Source organism: Aspergillus eucalypticola (genome assembly GCF_003184535.1).
Source record: "Aspergillus eucalypticola CBS 122712 chromosome Unknown BO83scaffold_2, whole genome shotgun sequence".
Lineage (NCBI taxonomy): Eukaryota > Fungi > Ascomycota > Eurotiomycetes > Eurotiales > Aspergillaceae > Aspergillus > Aspergillus eucalypticola.
The window spans coordinates 1,533,512-1,552,159 of record NW_020290276.1 but is presented as its reverse complement, the minus strand read 5'-3'; the positions used below and the strand labels follow the sequence as shown (position 1 = coordinate 1,552,159).

The window sequence follows — 18,648 nt, the reverse complement described above, 5'->3', positions numbered from 1 at the left end:
ACAAACAGTACGAGGGACCAGGAATGCTTTATATGTGCCAAATATAAATAAGACCAAGGGGTTATATCTACGGCACTTGCCGTTCAGGCATCAAGTACCTTATCTTTCGGTTCTGCTCACTCATGCACTAAATCGAAAACCTTTTCGAGCAAGCCACCTGGCTAATTGAGTGGCCGACAGCCGAGAAAGTTGCATCCTCCTTGGAAGAGTGCGGCGATGGGGTGCCTGCATTTCGCCGATTTTTTTTCCTAGAGAAGCATTCTTGGCCTCAATGTTGACTTCGCCGAGGTTCCCCTCTTAGACTGCTCCTAAGCACAACAGCTGCGGCGGTCACTGCTTCCCAGAATCTATGCTAAAATCAGTAAAAGAACAAGAATGTGATTTGCTTCTAATAGGTCTATTCTAATTCACTTTGTCGGTGGACGCGGACACACCACTACCCGACAAGAAATAGTATCTCGTTTGGCCTTCACAGTCGCAAGTATGTGTGGTCGCAGGCTTTAGAACTTGGCTTTCACTTTCCAGCCCGCACAAATGCCCCTGGCAACAGCAAAAGCGACCGCGGAGGCCGCATACAACACGCCTCCGAAGACAATCATGCCCCAATATTCCCCCTGGTTCTGTTGCTGGATAGCACCCGCGATCGGGATGCCCGTCAATGTACACACACTGACTATCGTAAATGTCGTCCCGCTCCTCTTCCCTAGATCCTCCGTCTTACAGACTTGCGAAATGCACACGGGGGTGAGACTGATAGCAGCACCGCTCCAAAAGCCGAACAATACCGCATAGCAAATTACTGCGGGCATATTCGCCCTTGATGCAAGCCACAATGCCAGGGTAAGCGCCGCACAGATGATCGACGTTCCTACCATCACATTGAACCTTCCGAGCCGATCTGCTACTAAGCCCGGGAGAAACCGTCCTGGGACAGCGCATAAATTGAGAAAGATACTTAGCGCGTATGCGAGGGTGTCGTCCATGCCAATTTGAATCCCGTAGGATGAGATGTAGGTAATCGGTATGAAGACGGCGAATTCCACTAGGAAGATCGCTATTGTGGTTGCGGCATATTCCTTCTCTCGCAGGGCGCGAAAGTCGACGGATGCGCCAACGCTTTTCTCATCCAGGACCCGTGTTTTCAGCGTCAGACATGATATCAATAAAAGAACAGCACTGATAAGTGCAATGATACGCATTGCCCAGGGGAAACCAATTCTGGGTGCTGCAAAAAGGATAATAACGGGGAATATGACTCCTCCTATACCCCCGGCAGTGCAGGCGATGCCGGTCGCATATCCGCGTCGCACGTTGAACCAGTGCCCAATGCAGGAAACGGCTGGAATAAAGAGGGCACATGCAGATAAGCCACCAAGGACACTGAATGAGAGGAATATCTGGTAAAATTCTATCGCAACAAGTCAGGATTATCTGTACCACTGCTGTACGGATAACATGTGCTCCCAACCTTGGCTGAAACTAAAGCCAATCAGTGCTATAACCATGCCGATTGAGCCTGGAAGAATAACATAGTTGTGTCCGTAGGTATCCAATATTGGTCCTGCTATTTATCAGCAGCCACAAAAATCCAAGGTGATTGGAGACTTTACTAACCAGTTTGCGCCCCAGCAGCATACAAGAAGAAGCTGTACGCGCCAAATATCCAGCCAATGCTGGACTCGGAATAATCCTGGAGCTGGTGCTTACTCGTCCATGCATGAAGAATACCCAGGCAATTAAGTAATCCCATGGAAGGGATCATCGCACACCATGCTCCAAACACCACCAACCAGGCTTCGAGTCCGCCTTCGGGATATCCGTGCCGCATCGTAGTTTCGATGATGGTCAGAGGAGACGCAGACTCGTCTCTCTCAGTCTTCATGGCAAGAATAGGGAATACTTTGGTACTTTTGCAAGCAAGACCTGGAGGGTAAAATCACTCTGGCATGTATTACGCTGGAGGAATTTCCAATGAAAGCTATCGACCTAATAAGAGACCTAGGACTGCTTTCGAGTTTCAGTATAAATTTCTTTTAAGAATCTTAAAATCGGCGACTATTCAATTTATGGACATCTTCCCCGTTCTAGGCCGACTGGAAAATGAGCATTCGGAGGTGTTTCTTACTACTAGTACTTAGCACACCATGGAAGCATTTTGTTGATGACCAATAAACCTCGGTGTGCTCGGCCGGTGATTGGTTGTATGTCCGTCTGTGGAGCTGTGCTTCGGCGAAAGGTGATTCTAACGCCCATAGTTAATGCTGTCATGTATTAGACCAGACACTCATGCCGGGTTGACCTGTGTTATCTCTTGCATGTAAGTCCGGCGATTAAGTACCGGTCAGGCAATCAGTACATGTCAACACCCCCGAGAATAGCTCTGCCTGCAATATAACTTTTTAGATTCCTATTTGGGTATCCATGGTAATTGTATACATTTTGACGGCGGGGGAGATTCATATGGCAATAAAGGCCTTATGCCTTGTGGTACTCATTTGTTGTGCACTCTAGTCCACTACATCCCGAGCCGGGGGAGTATTGCTGATACTGAATCTATAATACATGTTATGCCATTTCTGCATATGAGAATGTCTCTCCTTTCATGCTTATTTTCCCTGGCCAGCGTTCTTCATGGTCCACTGGGCAATGTTACCCGGGGGGTGAGCCGTCGCAATGGTCTTGCCAGCGAACTTGCTGATGATGCTAGTGTCAGATCCGGACATGGGGCCGGAGTTACCGAAGGCGTTGAGCTGGCAAGAGCGGCCGAAGACGGAGGCACACTGCTTGTTGGTGTTGGCGTCCGGCGAGCTGAAGAGCTGGCCGCTGATGGGGGTCTCTACCACAGTGTTGACGTCCTGGAAGACATTACCCTCGGCCAGGACGTAGCCACCAGTGCCGATCTCGAAGGCGTGGCCATCGAAGTTGTGGAAGAGGTTGTTCACCTGTCGGCAGAGTAGTCAGCAATGTGCAGATGGTACAGAGGGTAAAGACTACATACGGCGTGCAGCAGAGTGTTACCCTGGACCTTGGGCATGCGGCCGCTCAGGTTGTAGAAGTAGTTGCCCTTGAGGGTCACCATGTCGTTGCTGCCGTCCAGGTACACTCCCCAGTAGTGTTGACCGTTGCAGGTGGCAGAGTAGTCGGAACGACCATCGATGAGGGAGTAGGAGATGGTGACACGGTTGTCGGCGCTGGTGCCCAGGACGATGTGCTGGCGACCAATGCGAGCAGTTGTCACATGGTCGATCCAGACCAAATCAGAGTCATCGACGGTGATGGCATCACCACCCCAGACATACTTGGGGTTGATGTCGGTGACGGCAATGTTCCTGGCCGTTATTAGCAAGGATGGATTCACATCTTACGACCGATGGTCCGCACTCACTGGATAATGACGTTCTTGGCGCCGCTGACCACGCGGAGACCCTTGCCCTTGATGACACCCTTGTTGCCCTGTCCAACGATACTCTTGTTGGAGTTGATTGTGATGGGAAGGATACCGGCCTTGTCACTATGCGGCAATCAGCATGGCGAGAGTCTGAGCATCAATCGAACGGGGGCAACATACTAAGTCACGGATACCTTGGGGGCGCTAGCCTGGTAGTTGTCGCACCAACTGTGCAGGTTGATCGCCACCTGGCATTGGGAAGCAGTTCCCCAGGGAGCGCATCCAGTGGTAGTCTCGGTACCCTCGGTGCCGGTAAAGTCGAAGCTGAAAGATCAATGTATTAGACAATTGTCTACCCCCGTATCCCAAATAAAGGATCGACCTACGTTCTGTCCAGGATAATCACACGAGGCTCATTGTCTCCCAGGTAAGAGACTAGCTCATCAGTAGTCGTGGGATAGACGGGGGAAGCGCTGCCACCGCCAGTGACGCCATGAGCAAAACCCTCGGCGGCGCCTACAACGCCAGCGGCACTGACAGCGCTGGCCAGGGATGCCGCGGCAGCAGCGAAAAGCAGCTTGTAGTGCATGTTGGACTGTCAAAGTATAGAAGATATGAAGGGAAACTAAAAGAAAAATCGGAAAGAATGAAGGTCTTGGGTGTTATCAAATAACGACAGCCTGGAAAGAGTGACAGGCGTGTAAAAGAAAGGAAGGAAGGCGATGTCTTCTTCTGGATGACATTGGAGAGGGAACATTTCCAGGTATATATACAAGCCGGAATACATGATGGTGGAGCTGGCAGTCAGACTGTCGCCGTTTGGTCCCCTCAACCATGTTCTGGAATGAGACGAGGGACCCGGGGACAGGACCTGAAATGGATGAGAATCCAATCTATGTGGCTTGGCAGGCAGGTCTTGGTTTCTTCTACCGGAGATTAACCTGTCAGTGGGTGTGGTGGCTTATATTTTACAATGTTAAAGTAGCGCTACTGCTGCCCAGATATCGCCGGACTCGCGGAACCAACATCTCCAGTTTTATCTTCTTGGGTCTACGAGTCATGACGAATTTAATGAGAATGGCCGAACAAGTCAGGAATGAAAAGCCTGCGATAAAGCTTGTCTGCCTAAATGCCGAAATCTCTTCCCAAGCAGACCTTGGGTTAAGGGCGGACCCGGGAACTCCGGTGAAAAACGAGGTCTGCTTGGCGGAGCATAGGAATGGTGAGAAGCAGGATAGTGGTCCACTTCAGGATGTCTTAGAAGCAATTCGGCTGGCTTCCGAAGAAGAGGGGGGGGGTGTGGAGGTCAGGGTCCCATGAAAGGCCCTGACCTATATTATTCAAGGCTTGCTTGGTAGAGGGAGAAAAGTGGTACCGGCAGTCTGACAGTGAGACATTGCAAAGAACTGCCCCAAGAGAGGGTTTATTATTCTTGAGTCCCAGTGGAAATTACTAGAAGCCAAGAAGCCTCAAAAGGGATTAGCTTGGAAGTTACGTGATAATGTTCGGTCACGTTGTAGTTTGTCTTGTTTGCTAGATTTCTTGGAACACATGATAGATAGGGGACTCACAGCCTCAGGCATCCGTCCATCCACCGCCTCCTCATCTCTCTCTCTTTCTATTCTCCAAGGATGCCACATCCATCTCCATTCACCATCCCTTGATTATATCTCCCGACGCTTCCTTGGCCAATTACACACTGCTACAAAAGGATAGATATGTCCCCGCTCTCTCCAACCAGTACTTGCTGGACTCTAGATGATGCTTGCACACAAGGGTGACCCTGGCATTGTTTTGGGGACGTCAACTCGACGGTGCGTACATTCAAGGGACCAGCAGCTGTTGTGTAGTAGTGTCTCTACCGGTCGTGCTACAAAGAACTGGCGTCGGTTTTAGTTTATCCTCATCCTCATATCTTGAGTCGTCCGTCAATCAGCCCGCGCTGACTCCCCCACGCCGACAAAGACGGTGTCTGTTAGTTCTACTACTAGTAACAGTGGTACTAAAAAATATATTCCCCCGGGGTCACGCTTACTAGCAGCCCGGTTAGTAGTAGTAGTTCATCATTTCCAACCACCCTTCACAATTTTGACTCCAAATCGAGCAAGCAACTGGTAGTAGCACTACTAGTACTCTCATCATCATCATCATCATGTTTCAACTCCTCCCCGTTACAGAGGCCGACCTCTCCTCTATGGTCGAGTTGTGGTACGACGCCTTTGGTGATCCCATCAATCGGCGGCTGTATCCCGATACCCCCGGAGCGCGCGCCTGGCTAGAGGACTACCACCGCGCCAGTCTGCAATCCCCTGATCAACACTATCTTAAAGTTACCACAGATCATAGTACCTGGTCGACCTCTCCCCTCGTAGCATTTGTGAAATGGGACTTCAACACCACCTCTCCAGGTCACCACTTTCCCCCGCGCCATGTCGATTTCGACTGGATCTTTTGCGACACGTTCTTCGGGGGGCTGGACCAGGCGCGACGGACCATCATGGGCTCGCGTCCGCACTATTGTATGCTCCTGTCCTCGATATTCTTCCTTTTTGCTTCTACTTTCTATTATCCTCGTGCCTTTGGTGATGCGCCCGCTAATGATGACATGTCCCAGATCTGGATGCCCTGATCACCCACCCGGATTATCGCCGGCAGGGAGCGGCATCAATGCTCATCCAGTGGGGATGTAAGCGTGCTGATCAGGACGGAATCCCCATCTGGGTGGATTCCAGTCAGGAAGGGGCCCGGATCTACCAGCGCTTTGGGTTTCGCGATGTCAGTGTGTTGGGGCTGACTCCGACCGGCGCCATGTCCATGCTGCGGGATCCCGTTGGTGGTGATGCCGCGTAGTAGCTAGCAAAGTGTGGGAATTTTCATGTATCTAGCTAACCCGAGTAGTTCTATTACCACCATCGCTCTCTTACAATGGTTCGGGGCCCCTGAGCGGCTGCATCTCAATATACTCGGTTCGTAGACTCCACTCGCGCGTCTGGTGGATCACCAACCCCCCGCTTGCCTCCTCCAGATTCTCCTCGCACTCCCTCGCTCCCCCGGTCGGGATCATGGTAATCTCATCCTCTGCCGGATATGGGTGCGATCGGGCCTTGGATGGAGGGCCCTCACTGGTTTCCGACCGCAGATAAGAGCCATCTTTCTGGCCACCCTGACCCCAGCCCGTGTTGAAGGCTATCACAAACGGCTTGAGGCAGGGCACCGTCGCCGCCATGAGACTGCTGTGCAGGAGCACTTCGGTGGTCACCACCACATTCGACATGTCCAGCAGGATATTGTTTAACCCGACCCGATTGAGGTAACATTGGCGCACAATGGTAAGGGCGACAATCCTTACCAACGGTCAGCTAATGTGGCCTAGTCATATACGCGGCAACAACAGGCAATGAGTGTACGTACAAGATTCGGGTGCCAAAGGCACCTATCACCCCGGCCTTTTGAGTGCGACGCATCTGCACTCCCCACACCAATCGAATACTCAGGCCCACCAGAAGGGCCTCTGTGATCACATCGAACGCTGTCATGGCACGCCATCCCGTCATCTGGCTCTCTTAGCATGTATTCTGGTCATCATCCGAATGTGGCAAAGGCAACTGACGAAAGAGTGGCAATGCGTGAGATTCCATGGCTGAGAAGGTTCACATTGAAGTCCCACTGCAAGAAGGGAAGCGAGGAACCAGAGGACGAGTACCGCGAGGCCCACAGTGCAAAGTCGTATATAGGCGCCTTCTCGGCCCAGGCGCCGAAGAAGGAGGCAGACAGATACTTTGGAGGCGCCATGGCTAGCGAGGAACAGGAGATCGGCTGTATACAAAGCCTGTCATGATAACCCTGAATCAGTAATCAAGACAAATGACGCATCCCGATGAGAAGGTAGAAATTGCCTTCATGGCACCCTCTTCGTCGGTCGGATTGATTCGACCCAGACCCTGCGATACACCCTTCATAATGGCGCCCACATTCCCAATTCCTATCGCCTGTTCCATTGAGATCGATCAATTCAGGCATTCCGAGCGGCAGTGAGCTCAGGGTTACTTACTCCACCGATCCAGACTACGACATCATCCCATCCAGCCGGTCCGTTTATGGCAACCCGCATATAAACCCGGAACAAGGACACCAGCACCATCCAAGACATGAACAGCGTTGCGGCGATGACGATCACCCCGCTGCGGTCCGTCGGGCTGATCCCGTAAGGCGCTGCCATGTGTCGACGGGGTGAGGCTTGAGGGGATTCGGGACGATGGACAGAGGCATTGCTGAGGCTCTCAACCTGCCGGGACTTACTTTATAACAGATCAGGCGGCTCAGAGGACAGGGAAGTGATTCCTAAGATCAACAGGTACCCTGGTCGGAATGTCGACTGGGGAGGACAAGAGGGTGAAACAGGCCCAGAAGCGACCACACCCAAATTTCCCGCCTGGCCATCGGTCGGAAATGAAAGCCAGACGACAATTTTCCATCCGATCCCGATTCATAGTGTTACGACTACTGTATATTAGGCCTGACGTGGCCAGGGTTTAGGGAAGGATGGCTACGGTGCTGACTGGCGGTGACCAGCCCTCCTTTGGTAAGGCTGGGATGGGGGCACGACCAACTGACAGGGATCACATTCCATCGTCTGAGAGTATAATAACCTGTCAATTGGACGATGTAACGGCGGGCTACAGTCTAACCGGGGTCCCTGGCAAGTACTTCGGCGGTGCCATCTCTAGCTTGGGGACTAATGCTGCTAACTGCTGCTAGTCTTGCGAGCCACGGCAGAGAGGACCGTGACGCTGCATCTGTCCCACGTACTGATTAACCCTCCGATCCCCCCCATCATCTTTTTGGCAGCCAAAACTTTTGTTCGATCTTATCGAGCAATATATGTCAAGCAAAGCCAAATCTTAGGATGTGGCTGGAGAAAGGGAGCAGGTCGGTCGCCTACACCACTGCGCCGGAGGAGGGCTCCTTGCCCTCCACCAAGGGCGGAACCACTCAAGATGGCCGCGATATGTGGCGTGTGGGACGTGACCAGGAGTTGAATGTGAGTAGACACTCGAGAGGTGGCTCCAATCCCGGCTCCCTAGCTAACTGGCACAGCGCAATTTTCGATTCCTCTCGGTGCTGGGTTTCAGCGCCGTGCTGATGTGCACCTGGGAGGCTGTGTTATTGTAAGCCAATGCAATACGAACAAGGCAGTTCAAAGGAGGTACTGACAGTTGAACAGTGGTGCCTCATACGGCCTGACTGATGGAGGAAAAGGTGGAATGGTCTACACCTACCTCGGTGTCCTCTGCGGATTCAGTTTCGTAATTCTCTCCATGGCGGAGATGGCATCCATGTGTGATACCCTCGAACACCAAGCTTTGCTCTTTCTCTCCTCCTCCTGTGTGCTTTGATAGTTATGACTGCTCCTAGGAAGTGGCTGCTAACAATTGGCCTATAGGGCCCCTACCTCCGGCGGCCAATACCACTGGGTATCCGAATTTGCCCCGCCCAGTTGCCAGTGTTTATTGAGTTATATCACAGGCTGGGTATGCGTGCTCGGATGGCATACGGGCATTGCTGGTTGCAGCTACACTGTAGCAAACATGCTAGTCGGTCTCTTGGCAATCAACTACCCAGATTCCTATGAATATAAGCCGTGGCACGTTACGTTATTGGTCATTGCAGTAGCCTTGGCTGCACTGCTCTTCAACACGCTGCTGGCACAAAAGCTGCCGCTGATTGAAGGAATAATCTTGATTGTTCACTGCTTTGGCTTCTTTGGCATCCTGATTCCGCTGTGGGTGCTGTCTCCGTCGGTGCCACCATCAGATGTCTTTGGCTCTATCGTCGACCGTGGAGGATGGGGCAGCAACGGACTATCCTGCTTGGTCGGGGTGGTTGGGCCAATTTATGCTTTGATCGGTACGTCGCATTGATCTAGAGAAGCGAGTTAGATTGCGCCTTGAAGCAATACTGACTGATGCTCAGGTCCTGACTCGGCTGTGCACATGTGTATGTCTCTTTTTGCTGCGACGAGCCTTTTACGTAACCAACTAATTCAGTAACAAGCCGAGGAGATCCGTGATGCGTCGCGCGTATTGCCCCTAGGCATGGTTTGGACGCTGATTCTGAATGGTGCCACCGGGTTTGTCATGATTGTTACTTTCGCCTTTTGCGTGGGAGACATCGACAAGGTCATGGCCTCAACCACCGGTTTTGCCTTTATCCAGGTGTTCCTGAACTCGACTGGCTCGGTGCCCGCAGCAACGGGAATGACAGTGGTCATCATGATAATGCAGTTCTGTGCCACGATCAGCAATGTGGCCACTACATCTCGACAAATCTATTCTTTCGCTCGTGACCAAGGCGTTCCATTCTCTAGTTTCTTTTCTCAGGTGGCGTTCCCTTCGGTGATTCACCATCCCTGGCCACTCATATCATACTGACCCCATAAATCAGGTCAACAAGACATTCACCGTACCATTAAACGCGCTCTGCGTCAGCTTGGTGATTGTCTCCCTTCTATCCTTAATCAACATTGGATCTTCCGTGGCCTTCAATGCCATCATGTCGCTAGGAACGGCCGCCCTGCTGTCATCGTACCTCATCTCCATCAGTTGCGTGCGGCTGCGACGATGGCGCAAACAGCCTCTCCCACCCGCGCGCTGGAGTATGGGTCGGTTCACTCCGTTCGTTGATACGGTGTCTCTGCTGGTGCTGATGGTCGTCTTCGTCTTTACCTTCTTTCCTCTGACAAACGATACTGCACCGTCCGAATTTAACTGGGCCATTGTCATTTTCGGCGCCGTCGTGGTGTTTGCCTTGGTGTATTATGCTCTCTACGCCCGGAAAGTGTACAAGGGGCCGGTGACGCGGGTGCGGGTGGCACAATAATGGGTATACAGACAGGGGCGGGTGGACGATTGAGAGACAAGAGGGTGTAAATGGTAACAACTAAAAATCAAAAGTAGATGAATTTGTGCAAATGGCCGTTACAACCGAAGTGAAGAGCTTGGCACCTTAGCCACTGCGGTGCCTGTATCAGATACACTTATTTACATCGCGGAGGCTAACGCTCCTTTGAATTCGAAGTGGAAAACACCACCATTCAGAGTGGCTGGCTATTATCGACTGAGCTATCCTGCGTCAACCTAACAGAGCTCTCAATGCTCACAAAGTGAAAAGTCGCCTGTTTCAAACCCGTCATTTTGCGGCCCCTGTTTGGCTCGTCTCTCGTCCATCAGCGCCACCCGGTAGTCCCGGGCTTCCTCCAGGGTCATGGCAACCGCGGGGATGTTATCAGACACCATCTGCTGTAGTTCAGCCGGTAATCTCGGCGCAAGCACCTGCTGAATCGCATCCCGTCTCTCGCGGGCCCAGGTCTCTTGCTGCGGTGGTACATTTGCAGTGGAGATGATGCGCCGATGTGGGTCCACCAAGAACAGCGCCAGGATCTTGCGATGGCCCGGCCGCGAGCGATCTGCTAGGCCAAAGGGTGACACCCGATGCTGCACTATATTGGGAAACGTAAGTAGTCGCCCTTCGCGACAGACCACGCTGCCAAGGTGCTGGGTGATCTGGGATTCCCCATTTCCGCTCACATCGGGACCAAAGCCATAGACTGCGTGGATGAATTCATGTCGATCTTGCTCGTAATCCACATCGTACAGAGACCCAGCCCGTTGACGGAAGGACAGCGTGCTTTCAGTGATGTTATGGCTGTCGTAATAGTAGATGGCTGTCGCACAGATGCGTTCATTCTAGTCCGAATATATGTTAGTGGATTCAAAAGATCCCCGTGACTCCCAGCAATTATAATGCTTACTAGCTGTCCCTCGAGATGCCATGATCCTCCCTCATAATCTGGCCGCTCCGGGGTGAGTTCAATGTTAGCCAGTTTTACGATCACTTGCAGCCCCGTCTCGTGGAAAGACTGTCGCAAGTGCACCCATCCTTTCCAGGCGGGCTCGGGGGGTCTGAAGCGGCCTGGCTCCGGAAGAGCAATGGGGCGAGCCTTTTCCCACGCATTATAGCGCTCTGAAAACTCCTCACTGTCCGAGTCCTCATCTTCCTCGGGCTTTGGTTCTGGGTCAGGGTGTAGCAGATAAGACACCCCGTGGTAGGGAATGCGCTCGTTTCCTTCCTCCCGAACCTGCGTCAAGCTGTGTTCCCAGAGCGGAATGGCGGCATCAATGATCTGCTCCACCACGCGGTAGAGGGGCTCATGCTCTTCCGGGTGCAGGTTGTTGATGTACGAGACAATGCGACAGCCACTTTCTGTGCCCAACTCCACATCGCAGGGCAGCCATTGAAATTGTCGGCTAAACGCGCGCATTTGCTCCATCTGCCATCTTCTGTGCGGAGTGTTTGCCTCGGCGGATGGCCTGGCCTCTTCCTCCGACGGAACGGGCACGACCACTCCTTGACCAATACTGCCGAGGCTGTTGTCCGACGTGATCAAACGATCGGGTAGAATGCGCGTGCGCCCGTAAACAAGTGGGAAGAGCGAAGGGTGAACGAGGTCGACAACTTTCTGGTCTGAGCCGGGGTGGTAGTCCTTTTCATGGGCTGGTATGTTCTCGAGGGGAGCAACGGCTTGCTGCAAGAGCTTTTGGAGCTCCTTCGAAACCGCTGTGTCGGAGCGGACGACCCCGACATCAAATATCGAAAGCAGTCCTTCTTTTTGAAGGTTTCGAGCTTTCCATTGGAGTTCTACGATGATATAGTCCATCATTTGGGAAGTCACGTCTTGACCGGATGCCAGCACCTCCGTCCGCCATCGTGACGTGATACCTTCGTCGAACACCTTTTCTGCATCAGCTGGATGGCAAGACTCAATGAACCGTTAGAAGTGGTCACACCTTACGCCACCATTCGGGCTTCTCCGAGATCGTATTCATGACCTGCATCATGGTTATTTCACGCTGAGTGCTAAGATGACTGCAGAGTACGCGGTTAGTTTCGCCCATTTTGCTGGCTGATACGTAGGAGTTGGGTGAGTCTTACCCAACGTAACCATCACTGATATCTCCATAGTCTAATGCGTTGGGGAAAAGCTCCGTTTCCTATGACGAACGAAGTGTTATGTTCTGCCCCGGGCACCATGTGGCGGGGATGACAGGTATTTACCTTGGGCTGCCAGTTCAAGGGAAGGTTGAATCCTGGCAGTTTGATAAGTGAACTAGGCTGCGAACCCATATTGGCCCCGTTTATTGTTTGCTTGATGTCTGACGGAGTGAGGGAGGGATACATATTGTATTATATAAAGTGAGTCACTAATCAGAAGGTCTAGGCAGCCGTCCCGTTAGGCAGACCTCGGCGACTAAGGCAACTAAGTCACTAGTGAGTAGTAGGTTGTTGCCTGTGCGCTAAAGAAACATGGTTGTGGCGTTAAGGTCACTTGTGTCTCGCGGTCCCACTCTATGCGAAAACAGCGCCGCGACTACATCAATGATCTATTCTGAATCGGGACAGTCCGTTATTGCATTATATTCATCGTGCCCGGCTATCGTGGATTGAGCTATGAGAAGACCATGGAAGAAATGCGGGAGATGGGCTGCGACTTCCGACGGAGCCTTGAGCCATGCAGCCAAGTCAGGTGTAACGTGCAGGAACCGAGTGAATAAACGCCATTCTGAGGGGGATTCCATGATAGCAAGATGTACCCTATTCTCGCATTGTGGAAGCGATGCGACCGCGGGGCTTGATGATTCTCTCCGTTGCCGGTGGCGTAGGACCCACGGCTGCACCGATACGAGGGGGGAATATCCTGGCGTTGTGCCAGAGTGTGGGCCGGCAAATGGTCGATTCAGCTCTCTGTAAATGCTCCAAAGTGGCCGGCAACGTGTTGTCAATGTTGTCAAACTCCTACAGAAATTAGGCGCTCTAGCCCGTCTCTTGCGCAGCATGCGAGAATCTGCCTCATGGACAGCAATAACGTGGTCGTCATACTGGAGTAGCTACCGCTGCAAAACGAGCCATTGTCGAAGGTTATATCAAAGACAGAAAGAATGGTGTTGCCTAGTTCAGTTGCCCTGACAGGTGGGTATACAATATTGGGCGACCGCAACTACGTGATGCTGGTCTATGAGCAATTTAGAAAAACAAGAACCGGAATCGCCGGCTGGCTCCCGACGTGGCTGTGGTTGGAGACACCGTCGCGACGGAGACACTGGACGATTCCTTGCTCGGGAGAGTGGCAGATGGGGAGCTGGTGCCGGTCACAGCTGGAACCGATGTCACCGTGATGACTGCAGAAGGACTGGGATAAACGGTGAAACTGGATGCCGTCGTCGTTTCCGGGCCGCCACCTGGGCCATCGCCGAAACCACTACCAGGGCCATCGTTTGAACCATTCCCGGAGTTGTCGCTCGAATCGCTGTCCCCATCCCCACCATCTGTGTTGTTGTTGTTGTTGTTGTTGTTGTTGTTGTCGCCGCCGTCAACGTCATCGCCCGTGATATAGGTCTGGTGAACGGACCAGAAGCCATTGCCTCCACCTACATGCGCCGCAATTTAAGCGTTAATGATACGAGGTACCTTAGAGTGATGGGTATGGAATGGCGACACTTACAATGATCCTCTGGAAATCCTGGGCAGTTGACATTGCACTCTGACTGGGAGACGAGGTTCGCGCTCGGAGGCAGCGAAGAGCCACAGTAGCAGTCAACGCTATTTGTGGTAGCAGCGTATCTCGCACCATTGCGACCGCAAGTACTTGTGCATAATCCCGTGGATTGAAATTGACTGGAGCCCTTGTTCACCAAGCTGCCGGAGGATGAGTAGCAGCCCACGAAACCGTTAGATAGAGCGTGCGCGGAAAGAGAGAGCGCCAAAATGGCGGAGAGGCTGGTAACCTTCATGTTTGGTAGCATAAAGAATGACTCGTGGGTGTTCCCCAGTAACAAAAGAGTGAATGCTGGTTTCGTGAGGAGAAAGGAGAAACAGAACGAGAGAATTGGCGGATGAGGCGGGTGTGAGAGAATAGCGAAATGCAACAGCCAAGTGTTTCAAGGGACTCATGAACGGCGGACCCTGAAAAGACCCTGCGATCCTGGTCCATCCTGTGGGTGAATTTTTGGCTCCCAAGCAGTCTGGGAAACACACTAACAGCACTAGCTTTGAAACCCGACGTATCAACGGCCTGCCCTGATCGGAGAAGACCCACGAGCCTCGGAGAAGTCTGCTTGAAGTTGGGTCGAAGAGCCCGAGTCGAGTTTGGCCTAAGGGTCCAGAATTTTCACTAAGTGGGAATGATGGCTTATCACTTCACGTATTGTTTACTCATGGAGACAACATCGCGCGAGGTACATCCTGTTATCGCGAGTTTCCAACTTACCCCTTTTGGAGTTCTTCCGAACCATGGGTTAGTCCCCACCGCTAGCCGGTCTCCCGCCGGCCTGACAGCAGGGGAAAATGAAGAGGAGTGATAGATGCGGAAGTGCACGACATCCGGCTACATTGAAGTAAATTATAGCAATCGTTCGTAGCATCAACGCTGCTCTTCTGTGAGAGACCTCTGGTCTTGCTAGGATCGAATAAGGAATAAGTACTGTTAAACATCTCTGGGTTAACGGGCAATGAGAGACCGTGCGGCCTTTTTAAGGGTCTACAGGACTTCATCGCTCCAGACCCATGCTTTGGACATCTGAATAAGCAGCATGACTGGTGGCCCAGAGGGCCTTCCGTTGGGAACCTTATGGTGATAATGATTTCTTGATGCCGGAAAGTGATACTGCTCTCGTACTTCTGAACCGTTCCGAGGCACCAGATTTTGAGGTCATTATGAGCGAGGAGGCCGGGATTTTACTCACATATAAAACCCAATCATAATACAAAGAGTTCAATTAAACAGCATCATTTACCGCACAATCGATACAAAATGCAGGATTTTAACCCAGATTGGCCATATATCAATGATGATGAGCGTTATGCATATCCACTGTATAAGAAGCATCCATTCTGCTACATTTGTTGCAACCGTCTTTCATGCCGCCCGTCAGAGTACTCTCCTAGTCGAGACGCCTACTCCAAGCCAAATGCTGGTAGAATCTCTCGTACTCAGCCCGTGAGAAAGATGATTTTTACACCTTCACTTTTCCTGGATGGCGCACCCTGTACCGGCTCAGTACGTATCCTCGGGCAGCAGAGATAAGCACCTTATTTGGTTCACTCTAATTTTTCCAGTCATGTTTAACCCTAAAACGCGATGCTACAGGATATCCGGGATCGCTCAGAATTACTATCCGTGTAGCACTTTCACGCTCCGTGGAATGAGAATAACGGGCTCCTGTCTGTCGGAAAACACAAGAGAATTTGACGCCATGGGCTGGCGGCACCTAAGCTAATTCAACCCAAGGCGAATATCGAGAAGCATACCACCCTGGCTGGATATATGGTGCACGCTATGTGCTGGAGAGAGCTGCTCCGGGTCATTAAATGGCCGCATACAGAAGAAAATCTAGGCATCCTCTCGCATGCGCTGTGAACACGCTGCATGAAGGAACGTTTAGATATCAGTTATATTGAGCCCCTGTAATTAGAGCAACTGATGGATCCTACAGGTGAGTATCCATCTACGCAATCTATGGTTTTGATGAGATAACACGCGAGACAATCCAGGTCCCATCGGTATGACATCCGTTCGACAATTTTTAAATCGATGCAGATCTAGAGCTACCAGGATGTCAAAGGTGAGTTATTCATCATCCTCTACTGATTCATGGCTCATCCGTCTTCCGAGGAGCTGTAATACATGATTATGGATCCGCTTGAATTTGACGATGTATGCTCGGTGCTGAAAGGCATCCATTAGTCAGTAGACAACGGATATTGGAAACGACGGCTTAATCTAGACCTGTTCAGCGAGATACGGGGCATTTTACATGCGGATTTGGACTGGCGTTGGCTCTGTTTGAGACTAGAGGTTCTTGAACACAGTCAATCGGGCACAGATAGAACGCGATTTCATGAAATCTTGAAGGAAATCGGGATTCGGTATGGACTAACCAAGGCTGGTGTGCAGTGTGGTCTTGTTGAAAGTCGCCCTCATACTCCATGAATGGAGGGGATGAATACCAATCACCCTCTTTGTTATTCTAGCCAGTGATCACCACCTGACACCACCAGAACCTGGTCATATTTTTGTATGCTACGAACTGTTGTCTTGGAACTCAGACTATTGCGAGGGAAAGCAATGCGCATCCGCAGTCACTTATATGGTAGCCGCGCTGGCAGCTGAATTTGTTTTCTTCCCACCGTGAGAACAGTGGTCTTTTTGCAATTGGAAAACCCCCCTATGGCTTGGCTGATAGTCAAAATGGAACAGTTCTGGAGGCAGTAATCCATGAAATTGAACTAGAGGCCCTCTTAGCCACGCAATAAAGTATCGGTGGCATCGTACCCGCCAGGAAGGCTGTTGTAACGCTTGGCAGCCAAGGGCTACGGTGGCCCATTACGACATGAGTATCTTCATTGACATTGGGTAAAGGCGTGTGCAGATTCCTTAATTCCTAGCGACAGTGCCACAGTTATCTTCTGTATCTCCCGCTTCTCCGACTATGAAAGGTCCGTCCGAAGATTGTTCCAATCAATCAGCTCACCCTTGGGAACGGTCAATTGACCTTGTTTTTGAGAATGGCATCCGTCACGAAGTCACACTTCTAGAGGGTGGTACGAAGAACATGAAGTATAGTATCCAAACAACTGGCCGTTCCGTGACAGTGAATGCTGATTATTGGAATCTCATCAGAGTCAAGGGTTTACCCTCAGCTAAAGTTCACTGCTCAAGACGTGGACGTTGCCTCAACTTTTGAACTACAGAATACGCCAGAGTAGAAAAATGGTGATTTTTTATTTTTGTGCTTCTATGCTTAATCCTAATTTTTACAATTGCACCTCCGGGGGACCATGGGTGGCGCGAGACCTGTTCCTCTTTATTCTTCCTTTTAACCAACTAACCCAGGTAGTTGTCGAGAACTAACAAAGACAACTCTTCGAACATACACCGATCGCCCAAAAAGCCACCAGAGCATTGAGCGCCTCAATAACCAGCTCCATAAACAGCAAGGACTGCAAACGCATACTCCACGTAAGAAACTATTCGGAACATACTTGGTTTGTGTGGAAGGCTCACGGCTTTCCGAAGATACCTCCGCATGCGCGAAAAACACCAGTCAGGGGCGAGGCTTGGCTGCATACACGATGTGACAGTCACTCCATACGAGACAAAAGCGCTGAATTTATGAATGGAGTATGGACTAACAATAATTGGAGTTTCTTTGAAGCCACCCACGAGCCAAGACACCACGCACCTATCAAGGAACCACTGCTGCTCCCTGATTTCCCCTTCCTCCGTCAACTTGCTCCTTGTGCAAAACCCCCCTTGCCCCTACGACAAAGATGAATTTGCGTACTCGAGACTGTCTTTTCTTGATCCTCTCTCTAGGCTTTGCTTACGGGCGGGCCTCTATCACTCCAGGCGTAACAGAAATCGACTTGATCTTTCCGCATAACGACAGCTATTCCCCCTCGCCTCTCACTCCGATCATATTTGCCATCCAAAACCCGAGACTCCTGTCAAGCTTCAACCCGACCATCTCCTACAGCATTGAACAGGAAAATGTTGAAGCCAAGGAAAGTTATACTACCTCAGGCCTGATCCACCTCGTGAACACCAATCATACGAGAAGTGACCCTTACTTTCTTTACTGGAGTGTCGGGAGTCTGGACATTGAAGGCACCTTCGTGTTTGCCTGGGAGCTTCAGATGTTCAACTGCTCCCATTCCCCGCAGAGTGACGCTTTGACCTTCGGATATCTTGACACGCTCCGCCACCAGTTTCACTTCTCCATGAAGAATGGCACTTTGCCACCAGACTTCGCCGCCGCAACCGCTGATAGTACGTGCGAGCAGTCTATAGCCCAGGCTGTACAAGTCCCAGAGTTGTTGGACGTGCCGCCTACGCGAACCTGGGGCGCACCATCCTGTGCACCAACTGTGGGTCCGTACCCAACCCCCAGCCCTTGCCAGGTCAAGATCGATTCCACAGCTGCTGCAAGTATCTCCTCAGCTTTGACTTCAAGTGCTTGCCGTAATCCTCTCCGCACCGGGCTCAGCTGCCCGACTCCATCCCCTGAGAGTAAGGCCCCCGCGACGCAATCGCCGGTCGGAGGGCTCCGGATCTTGGCAATGGGAATGCTTCTCGATTACAATCTTGCATGATTACGAGGCATGCTGATCTTCTCTTGGATGGATAACGCAAGCTGTTTAGAATC

At 51.5% G+C, this 18,648-nt stretch overlaps 10 protein-coding genes across 10 annotated transcripts; 4 read left to right on the top strand and 6 right to left on the bottom strand.

The window, feature by feature from the left end:
• Nucleotides 1-500: 500 nt before the first annotated feature.
• On the bottom strand, nucleotides 501-1,882 carry BO83DRAFT_450130 (monocarboxylate transporter; the record flags this gene model as incomplete). Its single annotated transcript, XM_025536787.1, has 2 exons — nucleotides 501-1,408; nucleotides 1,615-1,882. 2 exons carry the CDS (start codon nucleotides 1,880-1,882, stop codon nucleotides 501-503), a joined length of 1,176 nt encoding a protein of 391 aa, XP_025393009.1.
• Nucleotides 1,883-2,594: 712 nt separating this feature from the next.
• On the bottom strand, nucleotides 2,595-4,005 carry BO83DRAFT_330022 (polysaccharide lyase family 1 protein). Its single transcript, XM_025528217.1, has 5 exons — nucleotides 3,775-4,005; nucleotides 3,569-3,712; nucleotides 3,386-3,511; nucleotides 2,999-3,329; nucleotides 2,595-2,942 (listed from the first exon to the last, which is right to left on the bottom strand). Exons 1-5 carry the CDS (start codon nucleotides 3,975-3,977, stop codon nucleotides 2,607-2,609), a joined length of 1,140 nt encoding a protein of 379 aa, XP_025393008.1. The 5' UTR covers nucleotides 3,978-4,005; the 3' UTR covers nucleotides 2,595-2,606.
• A 1,464-nt stretch (nucleotides 4,006-5,469) lies between these two features.
• BO83DRAFT_352982 (GNAT family N-acetyltransferase) lies at nucleotides 5,470-6,354 on the top strand. The gene is made up of 2 exons (XM_025529018.1): nucleotides 5,470-5,907; nucleotides 6,003-6,354. Exons 1-2 carry the CDS (start codon nucleotides 5,541-5,543, stop codon nucleotides 6,236-6,238), a joined length of 603 nt encoding a protein of 200 aa, XP_025393007.1. The 5' UTR covers nucleotides 5,470-5,540; the 3' UTR covers nucleotides 6,239-6,354.
• Nucleotides 6,055-7,860, bottom strand: BO83DRAFT_433973 (uncharacterized protein). Its single transcript, XM_025535736.1, has 5 exons — nucleotides 7,440-7,860; nucleotides 7,285-7,377; nucleotides 6,999-7,217; nucleotides 6,800-6,942; nucleotides 6,055-6,732 (listed from the first exon to the last, which is right to left on the bottom strand). Exons 1-5 carry the CDS (start codon nucleotides 7,605-7,607, stop codon nucleotides 6,309-6,311), a joined length of 1,047 nt encoding a protein of 348 aa, XP_025393006.1. The 5' UTR covers nucleotides 7,608-7,860; the 3' UTR covers nucleotides 6,055-6,308.
• Nucleotides 7,861-8,294: 434 nt separating this feature from the next.
• On the top strand, nucleotides 8,295-10,267 carry BO83DRAFT_303588 (putative amino acid permease; the record flags this gene model as incomplete). The annotated part of the gene is made up of 7 exons (XM_025527194.1): nucleotides 8,295-8,429; nucleotides 8,486-8,556; nucleotides 8,613-8,726; nucleotides 8,832-9,295; nucleotides 9,362-9,385; nucleotides 9,443-9,768; nucleotides 9,833-10,267. The coding sequence occupies 7 exons, from the start codon at nucleotides 8,295-8,297 to the stop codon at nucleotides 10,265-10,267; spliced, it is 1,569 nt and encodes a 522-aa protein (XP_025393005.1).
• An 80-nt stretch (nucleotides 10,268-10,347) lies between these two features.
• Nucleotides 10,348-12,611, bottom strand: BO83DRAFT_374773 (DUF4246 domain-containing protein). The gene is made up of 5 exons (XM_025530281.1): nucleotides 12,503-12,611; nucleotides 12,380-12,438; nucleotides 12,235-12,313; nucleotides 11,199-12,179; nucleotides 10,348-11,133 (listed from the first exon to the last, which is right to left on the bottom strand). Exons 1-5 carry the CDS (start codon nucleotides 12,569-12,571, stop codon nucleotides 10,537-10,539), a joined length of 1,785 nt encoding a protein of 594 aa, XP_025393004.1. The 5' UTR covers nucleotides 12,572-12,611; the 3' UTR covers nucleotides 10,348-10,536.
• Nucleotides 12,612-13,039: 428 nt separating this feature from the next.
• Nucleotides 13,040-13,354, bottom strand: BO83DRAFT_423085 (uncharacterized protein; the record flags this gene model as incomplete). Its single annotated transcript, XM_025535078.1, has 2 exons — nucleotides 13,040-13,240; nucleotides 13,325-13,354. The coding sequence occupies 2 exons, from the start codon at nucleotides 13,352-13,354 to the stop codon at nucleotides 13,040-13,042; spliced, it is 231 nt and encodes a 76-aa protein (XP_025393003.1).
• BO83DRAFT_433969 (WSC domain-containing protein) lies at nucleotides 13,325-14,355 on the bottom strand. The gene is made up of 2 exons (XM_025535735.1): nucleotides 13,947-14,355; nucleotides 13,325-13,872 (listed from the first exon to the last, which is right to left on the bottom strand). The coding sequence occupies exons 1-2, from the start codon at nucleotides 14,245-14,247 to the stop codon at nucleotides 13,469-13,471; spliced, it is 705 nt and encodes a 234-aa protein (XP_025393002.1). The 5' UTR covers nucleotides 14,248-14,355; the 3' UTR covers nucleotides 13,325-13,468.
• Nucleotides 14,356-15,254: 899 nt separating this feature from the next.
• BO83DRAFT_384863 (uncharacterized protein) lies at nucleotides 15,255-15,649 on the top strand (the record flags this gene model as incomplete). The annotated part of the gene is made up of 2 exons (XM_025532598.1): nucleotides 15,255-15,500; nucleotides 15,560-15,649. The coding sequence occupies 2 exons, from the start codon at nucleotides 15,255-15,257 to the stop codon at nucleotides 15,647-15,649; spliced, it is 336 nt and encodes a 111-aa protein (XP_025393001.1).
• Nucleotides 15,650-17,773: 2,124 nt separating this feature from the next.
• BO83DRAFT_352971 (uncharacterized protein) lies at nucleotides 17,774-18,595 on the top strand (the record flags this gene model as incomplete). The annotated part of the gene is made up of 1 exon (XM_025529017.1): nucleotides 17,774-18,595. The coding sequence occupies one exon, from the start codon at nucleotides 17,774-17,776 to the stop codon at nucleotides 18,593-18,595; it is 822 nt and encodes a 273-aa protein (XP_025393000.1).
• Between the last annotated feature and the right edge of the window lie 53 nt (nucleotides 18,596-18,648).

Bases quoted from the DNA above. Each gene is read 5' to 3' on its own strand.
- BO83DRAFT_330022 (XM_025528217.1), bottom strand. From the start codon at position 3,977: ATGCACTACAAGCTGCTTTTCGCTGCTGCCGCGGCATCCCTGGCCAGC. The intron at 3,713-3,774 runs GTAGGTCGATCC...TTGATCTTTCAG, and splicing joins GTGATTATCCTGGACAGAAC to CTTCGACTTTACCGGCACCG. The intron at 3,512-3,568 runs GTATGTTGCCCC...ATTGCCGCATAG, and splicing joins CCCAAGGTATCCGTGACTTA to TGACAAGGCCGGTATCCTTC.
- BO83DRAFT_352982 (XM_025529018.1), top strand. From the start codon at position 5,541: ATGTTTCAACTCCTCCCCGTTACAGAGGCCGACCTCTCCTCTATGGTC. The intron at 5,908-6,002 runs GTATGCTCCTGT...GACATGTCCCAG, and splicing joins GGGCTCGCGTCCGCACTATT to ATCTGGATGCCCTGATCACC.
- BO83DRAFT_433973 (XM_025535736.1), bottom strand. From the start codon at position 7,607: ATGGCAGCGCCTTACGGGATCAGCCCGACGGACCGCAGCGGGGTGATC. The intron at 7,218-7,284 runs GCAATTTCTACC...TTATCATGACAG, and splicing joins ACGAAGAGGGTGCCATGAAG to GCTTTGTATACAGCCGATCT. The intron at 6,733-6,799 runs GTACGTACACTC...ACCGTTGGTAAG, and splicing joins GCCTTTGGCACCCGAATCTT to GATTGTCGCCCTTACCATTG.
- BO83DRAFT_374773 (XM_025530281.1), bottom strand. From the start codon at position 12,571: ATGGGTTCGCAGCCTAGTTCACTTATCAAACTGCCAGGATTCAACCTT. The intron at 12,314-12,379 runs GTAAGACTCACC...CGTACTCTGCAG, and splicing joins ATCAGTGATGGTTACGTTGG to TCATCTTAGCACTCAGCGTG. The intron at 11,134-11,198 runs GTAAGCATTATA...TATTCGGACTAG, and splicing joins GGCATCTCGAGGGACAGCTA to AATGAACGCATCTGTGCGAC.
- BO83DRAFT_433969 (XM_025535735.1), bottom strand. From the start codon at position 14,247: ATGCTACCAAACATGAAGGTTACCAGCCTCTCCGCCATTTTGGCGCTC. The intron at 13,873-13,946 runs GTAAGTGTCGCC...CGGCGCATGTAG, and splicing joins AGGATTTCCAGAGGATCATT to GTGGAGGCAATGGCTTCTGG.